At 43.2% G+C, this 24,946-nt stretch overlaps 1 protein-coding gene across 2 annotated transcripts in view; it reads left to right on the top strand.

The window, feature by feature from the left end:
• COP1 (COP1 E3 ubiquitin ligase) overlaps positions 1-24,946 on the top strand; it is a 163,441-nt gene that overhangs the window by 41,666 nt on the left and 96,829 nt on the right. For both annotated transcript variants that reach the window (XM_075003155.1, XM_075003156.1), the window contains exons 9-11: positions 3,459-3,516; positions 8,004-8,118; positions 12,835-12,970. In XM_075003155.1, the coding sequence (XP_074859256.1) occupies positions 3,459-3,516; positions 8,004-8,118; positions 12,835-12,970 (309 nt within the window). The remainder of the gene's footprint in view (positions 1-3,458; positions 3,517-8,003; positions 8,119-12,834; positions 12,971-24,946) is intronic.

Genomic DNA, 24,946 nt, shown 5'->3' with positions numbered 1-24,946 from the left:
TTTCTTGCACTTCTGCAAAATGTGTTGAAACATTGTGTGGGGTAACAGCACATTTTTACAGGATTAAGGATTTTGAGTTTTGTGTATTGCAGAAATACAATTTGGAGGAGGATTAAAAATGAAAATACTTCTCAAAAACCTCCTCTTCACCTTTCCCCATGTCAGGCAAACTAGCCACCCTCTATCTTTTAGGTAGTCAGTGACCTTGGGGAGGCATAACTAAACAATTTTGCTTTATAGCTTCAGTTTCAGAAGCAATAATAGAAAATGTTACCATTCAGCCATGGGTTCCTGGGGCAGAGACCCAATAAAAATTAACTACATTGTAACCAAAGGTTCACTTTGTTCAAGCAGTATTTTTTGTCCCTGGGCTCCAGATCTTGTTCTCAAAATGTTCTCCTTGCTCCATTGGCCGCCCACAAGATGATTTGTTTTTTGTTCCCAGATTTTATAATGCTGTTGTTAATGAATGTAGCTGAATTTCTTAGTCATGGATATTAAAAAGCTTAGTGTAAACATGACTTTGAATTTAAGTTGCTTGTAATTGATTATTCAAGTAGCTGCAAATTAGCTTCAGCTAGGGTTATTACACAAATTTGGCTTAGAATTTGTCTGCAGATAGCAGACGTGTCTGTTTTTAGAACCCAGATGACATTAACAGCATTGCTTTAGCAAAATAAAACTAGGCACCTTTCATCTGCTGGGCTGCTAATTGCATCTGTTCCTGCCTCTTGCAATGGCTTATTTTTTCATTATTTTCCAGTTGTGCATCTCACTCCTGGTGTGACAGGCAGGGACTGATAGGTGCATTTTGTTCCTTTGCCTCTTTTTTCTCCCTTTCCACCACTCCCAACTTAAAGTTTATAGTCCTTGAATATGCTTGAAGCACGATTATGACATTTTTTTCCCCCACAAAGAGCTAGTACAGTGGTTCCCAACCTTTTCAAGGCGGTGACCCATTATGATGATTCAGTAAGACCTTGTGACCCAAGGCAATTCAAAACTGGGGTGGGGAGGTTCTCCCCAGAAAAAGATTTATTAAAGAAAAACAAACAAACTTGAGTCTCCCCTGCCCCCAAGCTTAAACCCCTCGCAGCCCCAAACCACCTCTTCCCCCCGCTCCCCACCTACCTCACATGAACTCCACTGTTGTTCTCCACTGCTGCTTCGCTGGGCCACTGCTGCTGCCACCTCCTCTTCAGCACGGCTCGCCCCAGCCCTCCTACTCCCTTCCCACACCTGCAGCGTGGGCAGTTTCCTGCCCTGCTGCACTGAAGTGGGGCTCAGTTTAATTGATTTAATGGCCAGATCCCTCCAGCTGACTGTTAAGCCAATTAAACTGGGTTTTATTTCAGTGCACCAGGGCAGGGCCTGGGAGCCGGAGGAGTGAGTGGTGGCAATCATATGTGAGCTGCAAATTGCTCCTTAGTCTCATGTAGCTCAGGGCCGCCCAACCGGCGACCAATGTTTGGGACCCGAGCCATAGGTTGGGAATCCCTGATCCAGTAGAAAAGAGTTGTGGGCCATCCCCCCGACCCCACAGAGTTTCTATTTGGACTGTTATTGTTGAGACAACAGCAGTTGGCATTCATTTAAAAGCTAACTGTAAATGTATAACATTAATTTTAATGGTCACTTCAACTCTGATGTGCCTCCAGTAGATTTTTAAAACTAATATTGAAGTTTATTAAAGTCCAATTACAAGTATTTTGGCTTTCTAGAAATGCTTTGGCTTTGTAGACATGCTCTTGATGCAGTGTTGGGTAGTTCTGTCATGGACTGGAATGTCAGTGTTGCTGATCGGTGCTGGCAGCCATAACCTAAACATAAAACTGTGTAAAATCACGCTTTACGAGACCAATAAAAATATTTCCAATGACCCTGGAAAAACAATCAGCTCCTCCAACCTCCCCCCAGCATAATCTTTACAATACTTCTATCTAATTGAGGCAAGGAAATGAAAGTGAAACTTGAATAATCCCTTTCAAGCCAAAGGCAATAAAGTAAACAAGCCCAGAATAGTGGTTAAAGCAAAGCTTTCAAAATAACGTCTTATGGTAGATATTTGTAACACAGGTTGTTCAATACATAATTTTAATCTGATACTATTCTTGTGTGGTAGTCTAAAGATACTTCTGGGTAAATAAATACTGATTATTACGACAAAAAAAAAAATCAGACAAGTAGCACTTCAGAGATGAACAAGATAATTTATTGGGTGGTGAGCTTTCATGGGACAGACTCACTTCTTCAGATCTGGAAATTTTCGGGTCTCAGGTCAGACCTGAGAATTTCCAGATCTGAAGAAGTGGGTCTCTCCCATGAAAGCTCATCACCTAATAAATTATTTTGTTGAGTGCTACATGTCTGCTTTTTTATTTTATGAAGATACAGACTGACATGGCTACTCCTCTGTGACTGTTAAGAGGTGGAGGAGAAAGGATTTGTGTACCATATAGAAATAAAATCTTAAGGGCAAGATATTTTTCAGGCATGGGCACCTAAATTTAAGCTTCTGAATGCTTGTGTTGCTTAAATAAAGGGCCTGAACTGCAAAAGTGCTGGGCGCTCTGTAGATCCTGCTGAAGTCAATAGAAGCTGCTAGTTAGTTGCTCAGTTAGTTGCTCAGGCCTCACTCACATTTAGGTGCCTCAGTTTAGGTCTGCTGTTTGGCCAGGCAGTGCCTGTGGATGGCCTGCGTGATAGGAGCTACCGATAAATAATTATTCTTTTATAGAGGAGTGATTTGTTCATTTCGTAGCCTCTGGAAAAAATCCAGAAGAGGTCAACTCTCAGTGTCTGATGTCAAAATAAATATATGCACAACTGGAAAGCAGCATGCAGCTGGAATGCGTCTGAGCTGCGATTCTGGATCGGAACATCTTTGAATGTAAAGTTCGGTATTTCACACCTCAAGTACTAAGGGTTGGTGTGTGGAGGGGGGGAGGTGTAGTATGTCTTCTCCCCTGCCCTGCTTTCTTTTTGGGCCAGTCAGACATTTACAGAGATCTTCTCTGTAACATTAAGGTGACTGGGACAGTAATATATTTCTAAACTAGTTTTCTGTCCTCTTCACATAACTATCTTGGCTCTGTTAGGAAGGATGGGGTATCTTACACCATTATTTTGTAATAGTGTCTAGAAGACAGTATACTTTACATTGCGTGCTTTATATACAGGACGTGTCTGTCCTTAAATTTTGTTTGTAACACTATCACACTTGATTACACTGATAGAAGTGTGGTTCACGGTAATCTACAGTTTCTTGTATGTTCTGCCTGTTCTTTTCCAAGCCAGTCTCTCATTCTCTCTTTTGTTTAAAGTATGTTTCATACACACAAAAGTAATTTCAAACAAAAACTTGCTGCTAGATATAATAGGAACAATAAGCAGGTTGAAAATGATTAAACATGAGTGCATAGTGATTTAAGCAGGCTCTGTTTCTCTTGGTTTTACAGTAATATTATTGATTCCACGGAGTACAGCCAGCCTCCAGGGTTCAGCGGCAGTTCTCAGGTAAGATAATGCAATGTCTGTGGAGGGCAGCACAAAGGCCAGAGTGTTTTCAATCTCCAGGACATTGGAGATTGACAACACTTGCTTTTTATGAATCTGAATCATTGTAGTCACCTATCAGAGGGGTAGCCGTGTTAGTCTGGATCTGTAACAGCAACGAAGGATCCTGTGGCACCTTATAGACCAACAGAAAAGTTTTGAGCATGAGCTTTTGTGAACACAGACTCACTTCATCAGATGCTGGTCTTGGATATCTGCAGGGCCAGGTATAAATAAGCCAGAGCAAGGGTGGGGATAACAAGGTTAGCTCAGTCAGCAAGGGTGAGGCTTACTACCAGCAGTTGATCTGGAGGTGTGAACACCAAGGGAGGGGAAGCTGCTTCTGTATTTAGCCAGCCATTCGCAGTCTTTGTTTAAGCCTGAGCTGAGGGCGTTGAATTTGCAGATGAATTGTAGCTCAGAAATTTCTCTTTGGAGTCTGGTCCTGAAATTTCTTTGCTGTAGGATAGCTACTTTTAAGTCTGCAACTGTGTGGCCTGAGAGATTGAAGTGCTCTCCTATGGGTTTTTGTATATTACCATTTCTAATATCTGATTTGTGTGCGTTTATTCTTTTACGTAGAGACTGTCCAGTTTGTCCAATGTATATAGCAGAGGGGCATTGCTGGCACATGATGGCATAAATTATTTTGGTAGATGTGCAGCTGAATGAACCCACGGTGGTGTGGGTGATCTGGTTAGGTCCTGTAATGGTGTTGCTGGTGTAGATATGTGGGCAGAGCTGGCAACGAGGTTTGTTGCATGGATGGGTCCCTGAGTTAGAGTGACTGTGGTCCAAAAGACATCCTGTATGGTGAGCTAACCTCTGGCAAAAGACTTCCCGGATGCCCCCAGTTGCGCTACAAAGATGTCTTCAAGAGAGACCTCAGAGAGGTAGACATCGAGCTGGACAACTGGGAAGAACTAGCAGATGACCGCAGCAGATGGAGGCAGGGGTTACACAAGGGCCTTCAGAAGGGCGAGATGAGGATCAGACAGCTAGCAGAGGAGAAGCGAGCGCACAGAAAGCACAATAAGGACTTGCCAGACACCCACTACATCTGCAAGAGATGCAGCAAGTGGGTCTTCATAGTCACAATAGACGCTGTAAATGAAGTCCTCAGTTGAAACTATAGAGGGCGCGATCCATAGTCTATGCAGACTGAAGGATGCCTACTACTACTACTGGTGCGGTGTATAGTTGCTGGTTAGGATTTGCTTCAGGTTGGCAGGATGTCTGTGGGCAAGGTCTGGTCTGCCTCCCACGGCCTGTGAAAGTGAGGGATCATTGTCCAGGATGGGTTGTAAATCCCTGATGATGCGCTGTAGAGGTTTTAGCTGAGGACTGTAGGTGGTGGCTAGTGGTGTTCTGTTGGTTTCTCTCTTGGGCTTGTCCTGTAGTAAGAGGCTTCATGGAACAAGTCGGGCTCTGTTGATCTGTTTTTTTCACTTCCTCAGGTGGGTATTGCAGTTTCAGGAATGCTTGGTAGAGATCCTGTAGGTGTTTGTCTCTGTCGGAGGGGTTGGAGCAAATGCGGTTGTATCTTAGTGCTTGGCTGTAGAAAATGGATCGTGCGGTGTGTCTGGGATGGAAGCTGGAGGCATGAAGGTAGGCGTAACGGTCAGTGGGTTTACGGTACAGGGTGGTATTGATGTGGCCATCGTGTATTGATGTGGCCATCGTGTAGTCACCTAGTTATCTCTGGCAGAGACTCTTATTTTGGAATAATTGCATATGGTCATGAATTGGTCATATTCAGGTACGTGGTTTCTGCACAGAGAAATGGTGCCATAAGTTTTGGATACCTGACTTCACTTCCAAAGCTATGGATTGTTTGTTTGTTTGTTTGTTTTTTTGTTTTTGATTTGTGGCTGTTAGATGGGGATCATTTTGAAGCTCCATTCCTCATTTCTGGTAACCATACCGTATGTAAAAGTTCTCTGTGACATTTAGAGCACTCTAGCAGGGTCCACATGACAATGTACAGGTGTAAATGCTTTTGAAACTTAAGTTTTAGAGCTACTATCTTTTGGGGGCCACGGATACAAAAATTAGTGTCAGTAATACACCGTAATAAGAATCCTGAGCTAACATTTCTGTACCATTTTTTGTGATCAAATCAGTTGGTAGATAGTAAATGGATAGACGTCGGACGTTTTTGGCTGAAACTTATGGCTTTGTTACCTGGATACAGTGGTGCTTGGCTGTTTATGCGTTGATCTGTCTGGTCTGAAGGAGAGCATGAAATATGGGTGGAGGGTTTGTGTTCAAAATATTCTTAGTTTAATTTTAATTTTCAGATTTCTTGTGAAAATAGTCATATGACTATAAACTGAGTTTTGTGTTATTTGTTAATGATCCATCATGGTAAAAGCAAATGCTAGCTAAAACTTGAAGCAAGACACTGGGTCTCAACTATCTAGATTTTTTTTTCCACACCTTCTGACAAACGTTCTTCTTGTGGGACCACTCTTATTTCATACCTAGCACTCTGCTTCCTGCCTAGCTTTGATATTCAGAAGCTGGATGACAAGGGAATGGCATTTGGGATTTGCCTACAGAATGATGTGAGGGGTTGAATAAACCATTGTAGTCTCTGATACCTTTCATTTTCCATGTAGAAATGAAGGTATGTGTCTGACAGAAGTTTATCCCCAATGAATCTAATGTTTTAAGGTTTAGCTTTTTCACTTAATTTCTTCTCATTAGTAAGAGAGGTTAAAATACTTATAGGCGCCATTTGAACACCTCAGGTATTTGAAATGCAGTGCTTTCCTATATCTCTGGTAAATTGGAGATACCATGGGACTGCAGTCACTAGGCTGACAGTTTCTAATGCAGCCTTTCCCAATTTTATTTGGTCATGGAACCCTTTTAAACTTGATAGAATTTTGCAGAACCCCATTCCCAGGCTCTACCTCCCTTGGCCCCCCACCCCACCCCAAAACAGCCCTGGGGACTAACTCATCCATGGCACTGGCTGGGGAGCCTATGCCAGGCTACCACATGCACCCAACGAGAGGAAGGCTGTCGTGGTGGCGTTCCACGGTGGGGGAGGAAGAGCTGAGCCACGGCCACCAGAAGTTTGTGGCCGCTCGGGTAGTGGGGCAAGTGAGGGGCTCTCTGCAGCTCCCTGCCTGCCATTGCTGAAATAATGGCACTAAATTCAGTTGGTCTGATTTTTTTTTTTTTTTTTTTTTTTTTTGTCCTGTGTAACTCCGTCACTGAAAAACTACTTGCTTACAGAATCAAACACAAGTTTCACACTATGCTATTAGTGAAAATATTGCCTCCTTATCTTTTCACATTCTGAAATCATTTGGAAGATAAATACACACCAAAATGCGGGTGCAATAGTATATAAAGCAGTCTAGGCAAGTTGTATGAAATTTTAGTTTGCACTGACTTTGCTAGCGCCTTTTATGTAGCCTATTGCAAAATGAGGTCAGTATATAGATAAGTCAGTGTATCCCAAGGAAGACACCTCTTTGTACCTCAGGTTGAGAGCCACTGCTCTCTGGCTCCCACACACCCTAGCAGGGCTTGAAGAGCTGTGGCATTTTTCCATTCAGACACAAAGGAAACAGAAATACCAGCTCTAAGACTTTGCTCCAAAACTCAGGGCTTAAAAAAATCACTCATGGCTCCCCTTAGGAGTAAGTGTTGAGTTTAACATCGCCTCAGTTAGTTTGGCTTTTTGGTCTCTGAGCATTTCCCCCCAAAGCCTTGTTTTATCCTTTGTTAGGAAGAGGCAAGATTTTGCTTTCTGCACTCTAGGGCTAACTGCTAGCATGTCTCTTCCTCTCTACCCCCCCATTCCAGTGTTTGCTTAACAGCTAATTGAGTAGCCTCAGAGCAGACTTCCTTGCTTAGAACTTAATAGGGTGCTTCATTAGAATAGGGAGAGTTGAGTATCTAGCTAATCAGTTTAATGCATACTGATTCACAGCACAACTCTGTTGTGTTCCACAGTCAGTTGGAGGGGAATTTGCCTCTTAAGATCTGGAAATTGCAGAACACCTGCGAGTCGTTCACAGATCACCAGTGTTCCACAGAACATAGTTCAAGAAACACTGCCCTAGAGTCTAGATCCATAACTAACGTGATCTGTGACTTTCCCTCTGCCCTTTCTGAAAGGATTTTGTTTGCTTGTTGGCTTCTGAATTCCATGCCTGAATTACCTAATTATAATCCCTGCCTTCAGAAAGCAAGAATACAGGTATGTGATTGACTTTCTTGTTAGTAAAAATCATCAGGTGTGATGTCATGCCCATGGGAGGCAGATACAAGTACAAACAAGGTCTTTGGCTTTTGTCCAGATTCATAACCTCTTAAAAATTAAAAAGTATGGCTTTTTGCTGGTGGTAACTTTGATTAAAATCTATCGAAATAGGTAAAGCCATGCCTTGGCCTCCTTTCTGAAAAAGTACTCTTTGTTCTTCACTTAGACTAAAAAACAGCCATGGTATAACAGCACATTGGCATCAAGGCGGAAGAGGCTTACAGCTCATTTTGAGGACCTGGAGCAATGCTATTTTTCCACCAGGATGACTCGTGTATCAGGTATGTTTCTTTTGCATTAATGAGTTTGGAATTAAATTTCGGAGGTAGTTCCAGTTGCCTGTCTTAAGTATTTGGATCACAGAGATGGACTTGCTTTTGCAAGAAAGCACATCTCCTTTCTCCCCTCCAAGTTCTGCGAGCACGTACACCTGAGCTGACTGGAAAAACCTCATCTCTCTTGTCCAGTCTTGGGCTGCCTTTGAAATGAAACAAATATGTTCTTGGCATTTGAGAAGAGCCCCAGGTGGCTCTATTTAGAAAAGCAATATGTGAAAGACATGTACAATAATAGAACTTTTGTCTATACCTATTACCTCCTTTCCAAAATGTACTGAGGCATAGAAAGGGTCGGAGATCCCATTGTGAGGCGCATTTTCACTCAAACTGTTGTGTTGATTATAAATCGAAGGAGGCAGGAAGATAATTTGGCATGTTCTCCTGTACATGAAAACACAAATGGCACTAGATTGGAGCTATAAAGAATGTTTCAACACCATGTTCCTTGCATGTATACTTTGGATTTAGCAGGACTCGTCGAATGGAAAGAAGCCTGGGATTTTACTCTGTGAAAAGTCTGTCTGCTTCATTACATAAGATACCTTATGGGCAGTCCAGCTCATGGGGCAAAAAGTTACTGAATTCTTAATGCTCAAAGTATTTGTGGTAGTGTTGTGTGTGTTGAAGGTCTCAAATGTCATAGCATGGATGTAACCTGGGAGTGACTCACCACCGTGGCACCTCTTGCTGGTCTCCTTGGGAATTATCTTAGTCCCGCCTCCACAGTGACCTCTTCCAGCTGGTGTCTTGCCCGCTGTTACCTACTATCTGTTCTCCACCTCCTTTTATCAGGAGCTTTGTCCCTCCCTCAGGTCCTTGTGGTAGTGTAGTGCCCCATGCACTAGGTTCCTCCCCTCCTAGGGAACCCCAAATCCCTGTACCCACCTTGCCTCAGTGACCCACTGTCAGTCATATCTGGTCCCTTACCTCAGGGGCAAACTGCAGTCCGACATGGCCACTCATCATTGGCAAGGGGGTTTGCACCTGCTGCCTTCTCCTACCTTGGTTGCCTCTATGCAGCCCTAGTACCCTCAGGCCTTGTCTCAGGTCCTGTAACCTGAGAGTGGGGTCGAGCCAGAGCTCCTCAGCCCTGCTTGCCTTTCCCCAGCACTGCTCTGTCTAACCCTCTGTAGCTTCCCTGGGAACCATGTCCCTCCTGCTTCACAGCTGGAGCAAGAGTCCTCTGTCCTAGAGCCCCTATTTATACAGCCCCAGCTAGGCCATAATTGGCCCAGTCTCAGCCCTCTCCCAAAGCTTGGTTAAACCCTTTGTCCTGCTGGAGCAGAGTTACTGTCCCACATTTGTTTATCCTTTCCTCCTCTTTTAGATTCACTCATGCACTTTAATGTATTTTGTGCACAGGATCCGCATGTATCACTATTTGATTTGGTTTTGGAAGGCAGCTCCTTTTGAATATGTGGATTTTTAAATGTATTTGGGGTAAGAGATCCCTAGAACATTCATAGCAGGACATCACAAATAAGCTTGGTTTATGCATTCATTTGCAGTGTGTTTGAATTATTTTCTGCTTCAGCAGAAAGTGCATTATGTCAGCTTCTGTTGCTGTTCCTGTTTAAGGAAAAACAGAACTAGTGCCCGGCAGGAGTGAGCTCTCTGTTAAGTCTGTTGTGAATTTTAGCTGGTGACAAAGGGATGGCTGAGGTGCTTGATTTCCTGTGGAAATTAAAACAGTGACATGGAGTGCTTGGGTCAGAGCCACCTGAGCAAGCTGTAGAGTTGGCATGGGGTGTTAATGTTCTTTATGGGGAGACCTGGGACAGCGAGAGTGTCTCTGCTTCAGTCTTTTTTTCCCATGTGTCCAGGAATAGCGGAGTATGATAACTCACTAGTGCTCTGATCCCAGGGACTCGTTTGGATATACACCATTTAAATTGTGCTGCTGGTTATTTACACTTCTTTCCAGGATAAAGTGGTGGGGTAAGAACTGTAATTTAAAATGAGCAGAGAAGCTTTGTGCAAAAGCAGCAGTGGGTAAGCTATGGCCCGTGGACCAGATCTGTCTCACCACCCACCCTGACGGGACCTCAGGGAGCTCCCTGCCTGCTGCAGCCCCCGGCTCAAAGATGGGTGGAGCGGGGGAAGGGGACAGACACTTTGTTTCTGGCAAATGAAAGCTGCTATGCCTGGGATGGGGTGAGGGTGGCGTGGTGTAGAGAAGTACATGGGAGAAGCGCACAGGGGCTTTGAGCGTGGAGCTGTGGGAGGCAATAAGCTGCCTGAGGGCCCAGTCAGCATGGGCCGCAGGCTGTATCCAAAGGCTCGGTGGCCTGCATCTGATCCACAGGCCATACCTTTACCTAGGAAAGTGCCTTTCAGCCAGAGCTTGCAACTGTCATCTCCCCACATTTCCCCACACCACCCCAACTCTCTGCCCCAGGTCACCACTCAAAACCTCTGCACCCTCCTCCCCCTGGCCCTATGTCCGCTCCTATTCCCCTCCCCAGGCCAGAATCCTCTCCTGCATCCCAATCCCCTGCCATAGGTCACAGCCTCCTCCTGGATCCAAATTCCCTCTCAGACCCCCTCCCAACTCTCTCCTGCACCCCAATCCCTACCCCATGCTACCTTCTGCATCCAACCTCTGTCCCCGGACCCGATGCCCTCTCCATAGAGAATTGCAATCCTTGGTCATTTTCCAAAAATCTTGAAGTGCCACCCCCCAAAATCCTGTGCAAGAACTAAGAACTTTGACCGCCTAGTAGTCATAGGTGTGGGGAAATAATTTTGACTGCGAAGTGCCTTTAACTTTGATGGCAAACATCTTGTGAAGTAGCATTCCAGTTTACAGGCAAGGGTATAAAATGCATTGGAGAAGGACGAGGAACTTGCTCCATAGAGTGAAATGCGAGAATGGCTCCTTTGCTTCTCCACTGACAGAGATTTTGCATCAAGTCATCTTTTGAAGACACCCAATTGATGTTCACCTGCTGTCTCTTTCCCAAAACTCCCATCACCCCGCTCAAAACATGAACAAGTCTGGTGCTAGCATCCCTGCCTTTGTTCCAAGTAAGACTTTAATCAGAACGAAAAGAGCAGCTGTGGAGGACACGGGTGCATAACTGATCCATTTTAAATAGGTGATGATGAGAGCTATGCAAATCAGTGGATACCCACCGACCATTTCTGTGACACTCAGATCAGATGCAGGTATAAACTGTCACTAAAGTCTTGCAAATCTGCAGATATCTGCTTGTTATGGATGGGATGCAGGTACGCATTTAGCAGTCAGTAGAGCACTGCATGGATACTTGTTGCCTTCTCCCCAACTTGTCATAGACATTAAAATTTCATTCTTTGTTATTTTCAAATGCATCTAGGATATAACTGTGTGATTGGAAATGGTCTTTCCTGATATTTGGGGGACAGGAAGTGGAGAGGGTGCATAAAGTATTTTTCCCTCTTCCAGTATTTTTCCACAGGGAATCAATATTTCTCAGTCCTTGCTCCCATCACCCCCAAAAACATTCGGGAAGTTCTCTTAAGGTGATATACTGCTTCCCTTTACACCATTTGCCTGTAACTTTTTAACAGTTTATGAAATGTTTATCATCTCTAATTGAGGTATTGCACTCCACCCCAAACATTACTATAGACTACTGGCAGGTATGTATGTATGTATGTATGTATGATACTGGATTGTTTGTGAACATATTTGCGCTGAAAAAAGTAGTTGAGATTGTTGGTACATCACTTTAATACACAATGCAAATGTGACTTCCCCTCTTGGGCTGGTTTGAGAAGGTATATCTTAATTCCTAGTGAGTGTGGCAGGTTTTAGCCTTCAGATAGTCTTTGTATTATCTGAGCCTGTTAGTGTGTGGTACCTGATGTTTTTATGAAGGGTTTCATATGGGTGGAACTGCAGTATTTCTGCCGTGTGAAATCTTAACAACAAAATGATAACCTCTGTTCATAATGATTAAAGTTGTGATGCAGGAGGAATTTGGATGTTCATCATCTTTTTGCTTACTGTATTAATGTCGATTTGTTGACACTTTCAATTTTCCACCAAATATTTCAAATGTCACTTTATTTCAAGTTGATTTGATTTTGATTTGACTACAGAAGGACGTTGTTTTGAATTCAGTTTGTAAGGCAGGCATCCTTGTTTGGGGGTTTTCCTCCACTCGGTTAGCTTTGTTGCTTTTAGACTGAGAGGAAAAATTCGGTCATTTCTTTGGTGGAATAGGCTATCTCTTTGGAGCATGTTGCATTGGGAGGAGGAGGGAGGTGAATATGTTTAGCTCTATAGCATATTGTAACTCTGCATATTCTTGGTGGTACATAGGCTTACTTAACACTTGCATCAATTTTACTTTCAATAATAATAATCCTATTACCTGGGACTCAGTCTTTTTGTAAAATGTGTGGACTCTTACACAAAGGAAGGCAGATTCATCACTCTTAATGAGCTGCATAGAAGAAACCTATAAGACCATGCTGGCAGAAAGACTTATTTTCTACCGGAGTGAATGCTGAAGTAAAAAATCAGTTAATATTTTCATTGACGAGTGCTGATAAGCAAGAAATGTATAGGAAATCTTGTGTGGCTACTTAGGCCGCAGGCTTTATGTCTTTGTTTATTTACCTCCCTTCATTCTTTTTTCCATCATCAACAATTCTGCTACCTTTGCCTAGATGACAGCAGAACTTCAAGCCAGCTGGATGAATTTCAGGAGTGCCTCTCCAAGTTCACCCGCTACAATTCCGTCCGACCTTTGGCAACGCTGTCTTACGCTAGCGATCTCTATAATGGTTCCAGTATAGTATCCAGGTAAGAAATGTTGTGTGAGTAAAACGTGATGTGGTGGGGAGATGGCGAAATAAGACTGAGAGCTCTGAGCTCTTTTCAGTTGCAGTGCCGTAATTTGTACTTCTTTATTACTGTGGATCTTTATCTCTCCAAATATTTTGTAAACTCTGTGGTTCTCATTGACCTATAAACACTGGACTGCTGCCTTTGTTAATTTTACTCTAACTGGCATCTGTCAATGCAGTGGATTATTACGTAGAAGAAAAATGGTGCTTTTAACCACCTTCCTTTAAGGGAAACAAGCACAGAAGGTTTTCTCACCTTGGCAAATTTTTTAACACTTTCCCTTTATTTTTGAGTAGTTGAAACCAATACTCTAATGTACGGTATTTGCCTGGTGGTCTCTGCTGTCTGATTGTATGCTTCCAGTTCCAGATGAGGTGTGTGGATGATAGATGAGTTTGTAATTCTTGGGCTGTACTGTATACTAACAGCCCATGTTCCCTCTAAGCTGAGTGCTTGGGCATTCACTCAGGAGAGATTTAAATGCCACCCAGCTGACTATCAGAGTTCCCACAGCACTCACGAACTTTGTTTCTACAGGTGATCCACAACCACACATGCCTTGGTGCACATAACAAAATTTATTCTGCAAATGCATAGAAAAAATTAGCCGGAACACTGCTTATAGTCCCCTTGTTAGACAGGGAAATACTAATTTTAAAGATAGAGAACTGATAACACATGTAGTTGGCTTAGCTTACATCTGCCAGGAAGTCCACAAGGGCGGAGTGGAATTGGTCTCCTGAGTCCCAGGCTAGTCCCCTAACCACTTGAATGTGTTGAGACAGTCATGGACATGCAGGGCTGGGAAGATTTGGAGTGGTCCCTTAGTACAGTCCCCTGCTCTGGGTATCTGCAGTTTTACTTACGCTGTCCCTGATTAACTGTGTATGTCTAACCTCCAATGACTGGGATTGCGCAGCCTTCCTTGAGAGTCTGTTTCAATACAGGTTTGACCTCTGTGGTCTGGACTTCCCTAGTCCAGCATCCCCATGGGTGCTCCTGGGCTGGAGCACTCATGCACAAAAGCCAGACCCCCATTCTCTGAGCTTCTGTAGCACTGCAAATGAGCTATTTGCAGTGACAGTGAGGCTTGCAGGAAGAGATGCAGCGCCTGTAGGGCTTAGTGGGCTCCCGCTGGGCTGTTTTTCTGAGGCTCTGCATCCAGTCTGCGTTTTCCCCCAGGTGCCCATCCCCAGTCCCTGCTTGATCCATGCTGGCCCGTCTGCTGCTGCTGCTGCTTTGCTGGAGTGGAGTCCCATAGCTGGTGGCAGCAGAGTGGCCAACAGTGACTGACTGAGCTGGGACTGGGGTTGCGTACTTAGGGGAAAAGGCAGGGCAGCAGCAGAGCTCTGCGGTTCGGAGCAGAGGGGCCGTCATTGACCATCCTTGGTCTTGCAGATTCCCTGGTTCAGGACTGATCAGGTCACGAGGGTGCTGGACCAGGGAGGTACTACTTGTAGCTTGCTGCTTTTCGTAGTTCTCCCCATTCACACTCTCTCTCTCGCTGCGGTTTAAGCCCATTAGTACTTGTCCTGCCATCAATGGACACAGAGGACTAGTGATTAAAATCCTTTTCATGACAGCTCTGAACATGTTTGAAGACTTAAGTCCCCCTTCAGTCTTTGCTCAAGACTAAACATGCCCATTTTTTTTAATCTTTTCCTTGTAGCTCATCTAAACTTGATCACTTTTTTTGTTGCTCCCTGCTGGACACTCCAATTTTTCCTCATCCTAAAGTTCAGTGCCCAGAACTGGACGTAATACTCCAGCTCTGAGGGCCTCATGGTTGCTGAGCAGAACATTATCACACATGTGTTACATATGGTACTTCCACACCAGCTGCATCACGTTGTCCTTGTTCAGTTTGATCTTCTATATCTCCCAGATCCTGTTCAATGATATAAGGAATACATCAAGTATCAGAGAGGTAGTCGTGTTAGTCTGTGTCTTCGAGAACAAGAAGTAGTCCTGTGGCACCTTATAGACTAACAGGTATTTTGGAGCATAAGCTTTTGTGGGCAAAGACCCGCTTCGTCAGATGCATGAGTTTCACATATCTGACGAAGCAGGTCTTTGCCCATGAAAGCTTATGCTCCAAAATATCTGTTAGTCTATAAGGAATACATCAGTTATTTTCTCATTGTTTTGCTTGTGCATTTGCTTCATTTCTCTCCAAAATGTAGTACCTTTGTTTGTCTTTTTTGAATTTCATCTTGTTGACTTCAGGCCAATACTTTAAATTATCCAGACACTAAGAATTCGAATCTTGTCCTCCAAATCCCTCCACCTTGGTGTCTTCTACAGATTTTATAAGCACCCTCCTTTTTATTTATTTATTTTTGGCCAAGTTATGAATGATAATATTGAATTAGTATTGAATCAAGGACAGACCCCCTTCAAGGTAACTGACAACTATAACAGCAAACCTTCGATTAAGCAAGTTATGTCAATCTGAATATTTGTTGAAAGCCCTAAAAAGCATTAGATCTCTGTCCAACAAATTATGATGCATTTTTACTGTAAAGTGTGTTAAAAACCCATTGATCCTTTTCCTCTACATTGCATAACTAGACTGTATAATGGCTAAATTAGCCAAGAAGGTCAAAATGCAGTATTCACCAATGTGATGTACATTTAACCTGTGTTTATTAAATTGTGTGGTGATTGCAGAGAGATGAAAATGGAAATTACCCTGTGGAATAGACAAGCTTCCTTAGTCACTGAGATCAGACTGGATTGGATCTTGCTTTTGTGCCCTTCCTTTTGGACAAGAATGGTCTTTTTATGGTATTGGGTTAGAAAATACTAGAGTACCAAATCTCATTATTTGTTTGGAGGAATTAGATTCATGGTACAATTGTGCTGGTTTTCATAGTGTTAAAGAAGGTATTTTTGTGCCTTTCCTTTTTACATTTTTAAAATTAGTGCTTAGTTGTTGCCCTTTGATCTTACTGGTTTTAGCCAAGGAATAATTTGAGCTGACAAATTTTTCTTCTTTTCTTTTAGTAGCTTTGATTTTTAGCAACGCTTATCAGTGTCTTTTATTTAAGTATGTGAGTAAGTCCCTTCAAAGCTGAGTTCATCTGTCAAAGTGCTTAACTCTTAGCATGTACTTCGATTATTTACTGATACGGATTCTGCATTTGAGTAAATATGACCACACTGAGCAAATGTGCTGCTCTGTTGAAGCCCAGTTGGTTTCAGCTATCCCAGCCATTCCTTTTCAAAATTGAAGGAGCAACCAAGAGCACTATGTTGTTCTTTAAAAGCCCTTGTAGGTCATCTTTACTTTCTGCCCCTTGCCATTCATTTCTCTATTTCCAATTGCTAGAATCTGCAGTTTTGGAGGGAGTCTGTCCAAAGAGGTAATGGGACTCTTGTTTCAAAGAGCTGACAACTCAAGATGGTAGAAAGGGACAGGTCAACAGTGACTGAATGGAGGGGTGAAAGTAATTGTCTGGGTTTTTTCTTTACTATGGGGAGAAATGTGTAGTTGAATTGATCCAGTAAGTGGACCCAAAGAATGTTCCTAATATGTGCTCCAAAGAAGCAAATCCTGGCAAATATTTGCAAATACTTACTGTCTGGATACTAGCTTTAAGAATACAAATCTCAAAGTGAGCAGGAATCAATTAATTTAATACAAAATGAAAATTATTCTCTGTTCACTAAAAAATTGATAATTTCTGAGCCATTTTTTTGCAGTCCCCTTTAAACTTTCTTTGGTGTGTGCCTGTTGGACTTTAATAAAACAAAAACAAAAATCTCTGCCCTTTGTGGAACTTCCTGCTTGTTTTAAAATACATTTCTTCAAGATCTATTAGTTTTTGAGCTCTCAAAGAAGAGGACTTCCAAACAGCATTTCTATACTTCCAAAAAGGAAAATGCATTCACAAATACATAAAATTGCATTTCGTAGCAGGACAAGAAGGGGTAGTATCTAAGGAAGTGGCAATAAAAGAAAAAAAGGATACGGAGAAAAGGAATGAAATAGATAATGAACCAAGGGCAATAGAGCTGCTGATTCCGAGCAAAGTAAATCACTAACAAAAAATATTTAGTACTCTTCTAATTTCTGTTAACGAGTTGAAGATTGTAAATACATAGTTTTATTTTAAACAGGTGCCTTTTTCTTTTTACCGACTCTCCGCTCAATCCCAATATTCTATTTTGCGATTTTACTCGCTTTGCATTGTGCTCTGGTCTAGCCACTTCTGTTGTCATCAGTCCACAAGATGGCAGCCTTTGTTTACTTTGCAAGCCGTACCGCACCAGTGTTAATAGCTTGCACAAGCCTATATCCTACATTCCTTGGTGGAAAATTTTTCTGACTGCCATGTGGCCTTTGTTAAATGAGATCACTAGTAGGATGAGAGAGAACTGGGTTACCTCTCTGAAGCAGTGAGTCTTTCACAAGTGAGAATTTCAGTCTGTTTGTCATTTCAAAGCAATAGGGAAATGTAGTTAGAGAAGAGTGTACAGCAGAAATATGTTCTGGGCTTTATAGTGGCTGGTCCTTGAATGTTGGCTTTGAAAGGTTTCCAACATGAGTGTGCATGTGCATATTGCTATATTTATAAAATAGCCTTTCATCGGGCTGGGGGTAGCTGTGATCAGGCAATCCTTTAATTCTCAGAAATCTGAAGTCCTTCTTAAATAAGATTTTAAAGAGCTGTCTGAGAAGTTAAATTTATACTGTATTCTGGCACCCACCTATGGCAGGTTAAATCATCGGGGCTTAATTTTTCCCTTTACTTACTGTAGAAGTAAATGGTAGGAAGCTTTCTGTCAAAAGAGCGCATACAAGCTGCTGTGTTAGTGTTACTATGAGATGTGTATGAAATTGCGCTAGCACTGTCAAGCTGAGCCCTTGAAAGAACAATATGACGAAGCCTTTCCTGACCCAAGAAGCAGCCTACAGTCCAGATGTCAGTTACCTGAAGCCTGAGCACCCAGAAGCACCTTATGATCGTCATGACTGGTTGGCACTTGGGTGTGGTAGAGGTGTTGGCCCTGCAGAGCCGCAAACTTGTGTGTCAGGAGCTCTGTAATCTTCAGACTTCAGGTCTCCTGGGTTCGGCCCGATTGTCTTAAATTTTGGATAGCCTTTTTAGACTACTGAGTAATCAAGGCTGTAATTTCTAATGTCAATCACTGTAAAAATATTGACAAATAGGAAAATATTCCTAATAAGTTGTGCCTAGCTTCTGAAACCTAATTAGTCTGGTTCAATAAGTCTAGACAGCGTGGTTTCTAAAAAGCCTTTTCAATCTCACTTCTGGCCACAATAACAGCAGTGTTAAAGTTATATCTGCACATTTCTTTTTATGATGGTGTAAAAACAGAGGCATTGGAGAGATGTTGGTATTCAAATGACACAATTGTGCTACTATTTCATGATCATATTTTTTGGCTTGGTACAATCTGGCTCAGTTTTGACCTCTTGAGTACAATGTATTGAAACCATTTTAAAGAGGCCTGGAAAACGAACATAATAAGAGAAAAGTTTCCATCTATTTACTGAATCACTTCCATTCCTCATCTCTCATTCTGGGCTAAAATTGCCTTTTCATGGAAATTCTGGGTACTTTCCTGTCACCGTAGGAAGTCCCTGGAGAACTGTATCCCCTTTCACTGTAGCCTTTACTTAGAAGAGTGGGATGGTTAGTCTCTGCTGAGATACACCAAGGCTTTCAGGGTCATAAAAATAAAATATAAATGCATGTTCCCTTCCTGGGGTTTGGGTGTGTTTGGTGGGTTGGATGTCCTAGGAGGTGGCAAACTTAGCCTGTACAAACTTTTTTTTTCTTTTGTATGTTACAGTGGTGACATTCAAATACATTTTTATTTAAGTAGCAATTTTACATCTTAGATGAATTTCTCCTCTCTGTGTGGGTCATTCAGACAGCAAGAAGAAGAGAAAAGCACTTAAAATCGTAACGCTGACTAAAACGGCAAAACCGGTAAAGGGAATTTGGCTGACTGCATAGCAACTGAACTTAAGGTCAATGTCTCTTTTTTATGTCATTAGCAGATGCACCTGGCTTTGCTCGGTCCTTATCTGAAGGGTTTTTTCCTGCTTCTGGGCCTACCTTATCTGTCCCTGGGGGGTGGGTCACACTGCGGATCCTAGCCCTCTCTGCCTGTCCTGGGTAGAGGGGGTTGGACCATGGCTCCCAGCTTCCTTTGGCTGTCTCTGGATTATGACTCTGGTTTGGGCCAAGGCTCCCGGCCTCTCCTCCTGTCATCAGAAGGGGTATGGTTTGGGCCATAGCTTCTGCCCACCGCCATTCTCCCACATGGAGGAGCTGTTTGGGCCATGGCTTCCAGCCTCCCCCTCCCCCCACGCCTTTCCCAGGTGGGGGTGACTCCAGGTCAGGACCCAGATCCTGGCCCATGCCTAAGATCTGGGGTGGGGGGACAGGCTGGGCTGCTTTCAGTGGCCCTGGCATGAGCTGTGGGGTCGGGGCGGGTAGGCAGTCTTTGGGGGCGTATGCCACAGTACTAGATCTCAGGCGAGGATCGGGCCCAGGGAGGCTGGACTGCAGCACCAGCCCCTGGCCCCAGCTCTGGAGTGGCAGAGGGAGATTGAGGTTGGGGCTGGGTCTGCAGCTGCAGGTCTTGTGCCTGCCCATGGCCAGACTAGTGAGGGGGAAGCTGGGGCTGTGACTTTCCCCCAGGCATGGCCAGAGTAGCTGGGGGGGGCCAGGTGTGGGGTCACAGCGGCACGTCTTTCCCTGGCCCCAGCCAGGGCAGCAGCGGGGAGGAGGCCAGAGCAAGAGGAGGAGGTGGGCAGAGTGATGGGCTGGGGCTGGGGATGTGACTGGCCCTGGCGAGCTGCAGGGGTGAGGCTGGGTTGGGCCTCTTTCCCTAGCCCTAGCGTGAGCTTGGTGGGGGATGGAGATGGGTTTCCTGGCTCCAGCATGTTTTGGGGGCTAAGGGGATTCTTTGTGTGTTTTTGTTGGTTGGGGGGGAGGGGGGAGGCAGGAGAATATAGATAGGCTCTGGGAAATAAGGTACAAATTTTGTTGATGCCTTTCTGCTTAATTTACCATTAAAATAAAGTGGGATTTAATTTAATGTGACCTACATTTACTGATCTTCTGTGTTTTTCATTCCCTTTTGAGTGCACAGATAAGATTCCTAAAAGATATATTGAGGGCTGGATTCTGTGGACAGAGGCTATGGATGGTTTGTACCTAGGAGAGGACTGTATGTTTGTCGTTCCGGAACTCTGAATTTCAGGCAGCTTTGACTCGCATAGTTTATGCATTAAAGTAGGAAGGTTAGTTCTTCACCAACAACGGTTGTGGGAGCTACAAAGAACATTGTGTTTTCTATAGCAGATCTTGATTGGAAAAAATCCCTGAATGTTATGATTTTTCTGACAGTGTCCCATGATGATTCACAAACTTGTCCTTATATCTATGCTTGAAAGCACTTTAATTATTTGGGACAAAATTTGCATAATATGAAATTGAGAAGTTAATAAATGAGTCACAGAGCCACCAGTGGGACCTTATTTTTTCCTGGTAATTCTAAATTATCTTGTAATTCTGGGATCCATTGCCTATAAAGCTCTTAATGCTTCAAAGCAGTCTCCATTTGCAGATAGATGAGTTTTCAAATGTCTGATTTGTAGTGTTCAATTAGGATATTAAGGAAGTGGGGTAGCACTTTACGTTAGAAGGGCCTTTAAGGTGTGTACAGAGCAGTTCCTCCTAAATTCTGAGATAGGAGCCCTACGAGAAAGTTTGAGCTGATCATTGGCAAAGATCATATGGCCCTCTGCACGTATGTCGTTTTCTTCATTTGATGAAGTCAAATTCCAGGATGACCCCACTTTGGAGTTTGAGTGGAGCAAGGTGGAATAAGTAGCATGTTTATACTATTTAGCCCAGGGAGAAGTAGCTAAAAGTTCATTCGGAAATGGCAGAGTTGAGTGAAATATTTCCTGTTTGTGCAATTGATAAAGAAAGCAAAAGGTATCCTTTGTGGATTGATTACTTTTCTGAAATACCTGGAGTTGTTTGTAGCATACAAAATCATTCAGAATAAAACAGTCTCTGATAGCAATCAGGCTGAAGTGCGTCATGTGACATTTTAACTTCATTCAGTCAATGCTAACCAGGAGAACCAAAAGCAGCAACTATTTTCAGTTAAATCCCTGGCTTTTCTAGACTGTACTAGTGCCGTATGTGTGGTCTGTTGAATTTTGGTGCTTATGGAAGTTAGTGATAGTACTAGTTAGAACTGTACATTGTAGAGGCTTCTTTCACAGACCTCATTTAATATACCTTGGTCTTTGGCTTCCTTTGTTATTCCAGTCCTAAATTTCTTCTGAACAGAGCCTGCCAGCTTGTGATGAAACTTTCGAAAATATATAAAATTCTAATTTGTAATGCAGCATCTGTGGCAGCAGTTCTGTGATTCTCAGTCCCATCTGGGCTTCTGGAGCTACTCTTTCTTTGGGGATCCCCTCAAACTATCGTCCCAGACCCAGTTCATCATTTGTAGGGTATAGACTGTTACTCCCTTTCCTGGAACGTTTCCCAGACTTTGCTTGTATAGGAGAAGTAATCACAATTGGAGATGGAATTGCCAGCTCATATAGTATTACTTCTAGGGCAAACCTGTAGTGTCTCCATGGCTTTTGGTAACTCTTCGTCTCTTGCAGACCACCACCTCATCCATGAGTGTCAGTAGAGCATCCAGAATATTATAGCAGACCGGATGACTGTTTGGCATTAACTCCAAACATTTTGACAGGAAATTTTTGCTTAACTATTTTAGTTAATTTTTCTCTCAACTTACTTAAAGGGGAAAAAATTAACCTCAAAGAAAAATCTCATTAACTTGAATAATAGTCCTTATCAGTGTACTTCTGTGTATCTGGCATACAAACCCTGGGACTGCCGTCATCTGATCTTCAGAATGCAAAATAGCATCTTCTAGCAGTAAACTGGCTTTTTATCAATACGATCTGTGTTCAATTGCTTGCAAAATTCAGTAGTTCCCCTAAGGTTTTCTCATCATTAGTGCGAATTAAGCAAGGTTCTGCAGAATGCATATATAAATGAAAGTCAGACAATAGAGTAGAAGTTTAGAGATCCCAAAAATCCATTACGACCTTCTGCCTTGCCTGCTTTTTTCTTGAGTGGGTTACCTGTTTTGTGGAGGTTGGGCCCAGGTTTTTTCCTCTCAAACCTGAAAAATGTTTCTGCTTCAGAAAACTTTGCTGCTGCAGCAGTCATGGTCATGGTTCCAAGTGGTCCCTGTGCCCAGATTTCGTAAGTTACATCTTCCAATAGTAGGGCTTTACTCAGATAAACAGTCTAACCTGTCTTGTCACGCATCATAACACGAAATTCTGTGCCTTCCTGAATCTCAGCCCGGGCTCCATTGCGGATGTGTTCCTCCTATCCTGGGGAAGCCATCGCCCATCCCTCTCTTTCTACAAGATGCTCCTCAAGATATGGAGGGAAGACGTTTGGGTGGTGTTGATCGCTCTAGCCTGATCCCATCCCCACTGATACACATCTCATCCTGTAAATTCATGGAAGGCCACAGTCACCTTCCCATTCTTCCTGGACTTAAGATTTCAACCATCTTTGGTACCTGAGCCTCGAGCTGTTGCACCTCATAAGGTGGGAGCTCCAGGACTAAGTCCAGTGGAGCTGGCAGAGTGCTAGCCTTTTACACTGAGAGAACAAAACCAATTCAACTGCTTGTGGCAGACAGGATGAAAAGGGTGCTAGTCCCCTCTCAGCAAATTTCATCGTGCATCGTGTCTTGCGTCCAGCCATGCTACGATCTTCCTGAAGGTGCCTGCCCCTCTGCTTAAAGCGGTGGCAGGGATAGCTCAGTGTTTCAAGCATTGGGCTCCTAAACCCAGGATTGTGAGTTCAATCTTTGTGGAGGCCATTTAGGGGTCTGGGGCAAATAGATTTTTAAAAAAAATCTGTGAGGGATGGTGCATGGCCCTGCTAAGAGGGCAGAGGACTGGACTCAATGACCTTCCAAGGTCCCTTCCAGCTCTATGAGGTGTAGTTCTCCGTATATTAGTGCACTCCACCACGGGACTGGCTTCACCAAGGGTGTTCCTAGCACATGTTCCAACATGGGAAATATGTAGAGCAGCAACATGGTCCTCCATTTATACAGTGACATCACATTATGTCTGTACCTAGCATGTCAAAGAAGATGCAGCCTTTGGTAGAGTGGTACTTCAGTCAGTGATCATTTTAAGCTGCTACCCTGCCTCCAAAACTTAACCTTGTAAATCATAAGAACAAGAGAACGGCCACACGGGGTCAGACCAAAGACCCATCTAGCCCCGTATCCTGTCTTCTGACAGTGGCCAGAGCCGGGTGCCTGATAGGGAGTGAACAGAACAAGTGGTCATTGAGCGATCCCTCCCCTGTCATCCATTTCCAGCCTCTGACAGAGGCTAGGGACACCATTCCTACACGTTCTGGCTAATAGCCATTGATGAACCTAACCTCCATGAATTTATCTAGTTCTTTTTTGAACCCTCTTAAAGTCCTGGTCTTCACAACATCACCTAATTGGAAATGACATGAGCAATCAAGTGAAAGAAAAGAGGTTACTAACCTTTTTGTAACTAACTGTTGTTCTTCTAGAATGTGTTTTCTTCTGTCCATTCCAATACCTACACTCCTACCCCTCTTTCAGAGTAGCCAACAAGTAAACACCGAGGCAGGGGGAGTCAGCAGAGCCCTATATTGAGCTCCATGAAGGCGTAACTCCAAAGGGTGGCTAAGCTGACCTGATGGATACTATTATGGGGAAAATGTCTGACTACCCTGCACAGAGTGCTGGCCCATGCATTTTTTTCTGGTGACAGGTGAATGAGTGTACAGACCACAAGGTTGTTGCTTTACAGATTGAGAGGATAGACAGGCGCTAATCCCACGTGACAAAGACGGTTGTTGCTCCTGTGGAATACGGCCTGTTTCCTGAAGGAAATTTTTATCAGTCACTCTATAGAGTTCCATAATCATTGTTTTGCTCTACCTAAAAAGTGTCGTTTTAGAATCTCTGCGACTCCTATGACCTAAACAGAGAGCAAATCAGTCAGTTTGTGCTAATTCTTAGTAACCTTCATCTTCTAAAAGATGAATGCATGACAATCTATTAGGTGAAAGTCCCCTCCCTCTTTTGTGTGGTGTTTTTGTTTGCCTGTCAGTTGAGAAGAGTAGAAATTTGTTTCTCTGTGATTAGCATTCTTCTCAATGTTGGATCTTGGAAAGCTTCTCCTGGAATTGTTGTGCAATTCCTCCCATTAGACATGGAAGAGTGTGTCCAAAATTTTCTGGCTTTACTGTCTCCAAGACCCATTGCACGTACCTAATCAATAGTAGTCTACACTTTGGCAGCCAAAGGCTTCCATCATTGAGAAGCTAGATTTATAGCTAAAGGGAAAAAAAAACGTCTTGTTTACTGAGTTCAAAAGACCCATTAAAAAGAATCAGACTGTGGGTCCCAGAATGCTTGTGAAACAGACGTTTTGGAATGAACTTTACATTCCTTTTAATAGTCGTCTCTTGCCAAATTTGGGGCTTGTGGTGAGCTGCTTAGAGATTGGTTATAGCCTATTTATTAAAAAACATGGTTTACTATGCAATTGACGCAGGCCATAAGTTAAGTTTCCCTAACTTTTTCGCTAAGTGTTTTGCTTACACCAGAGCTACAAGTGATCAATCCTACAAGTGAATTGTTTAGGTATATCTAGTAGCAATGTGAGCTATACTGTAAATTGTCTTACTAACACTTCTTTGGCTTGAGCTAAAGTTCAATTTTGTGTGAATTATGGGTGTTCTGTTAGCAATTAAGTTTGAGAAGTGGTTCCTATACAAAAGAGGCACATTGTTTTCTGCCAGACATAATTTTAGCAGTTCCTCCCCCGCC

This window comes from Carettochelys insculpta, chromosome 9 (genome assembly GCF_033958435.1).
Source record: "Carettochelys insculpta isolate YL-2023 chromosome 9, ASM3395843v1, whole genome shotgun sequence".
NCBI classification, from domain to species: domain Eukaryota; kingdom Metazoa; phylum Chordata; order Testudines; family Carettochelyidae; genus Carettochelys; species Carettochelys insculpta.
The sequence above is the reverse complement of the archived record's forward strand: the minus strand, read 5'-3'. Positions and strand labels throughout refer to the sequence as shown.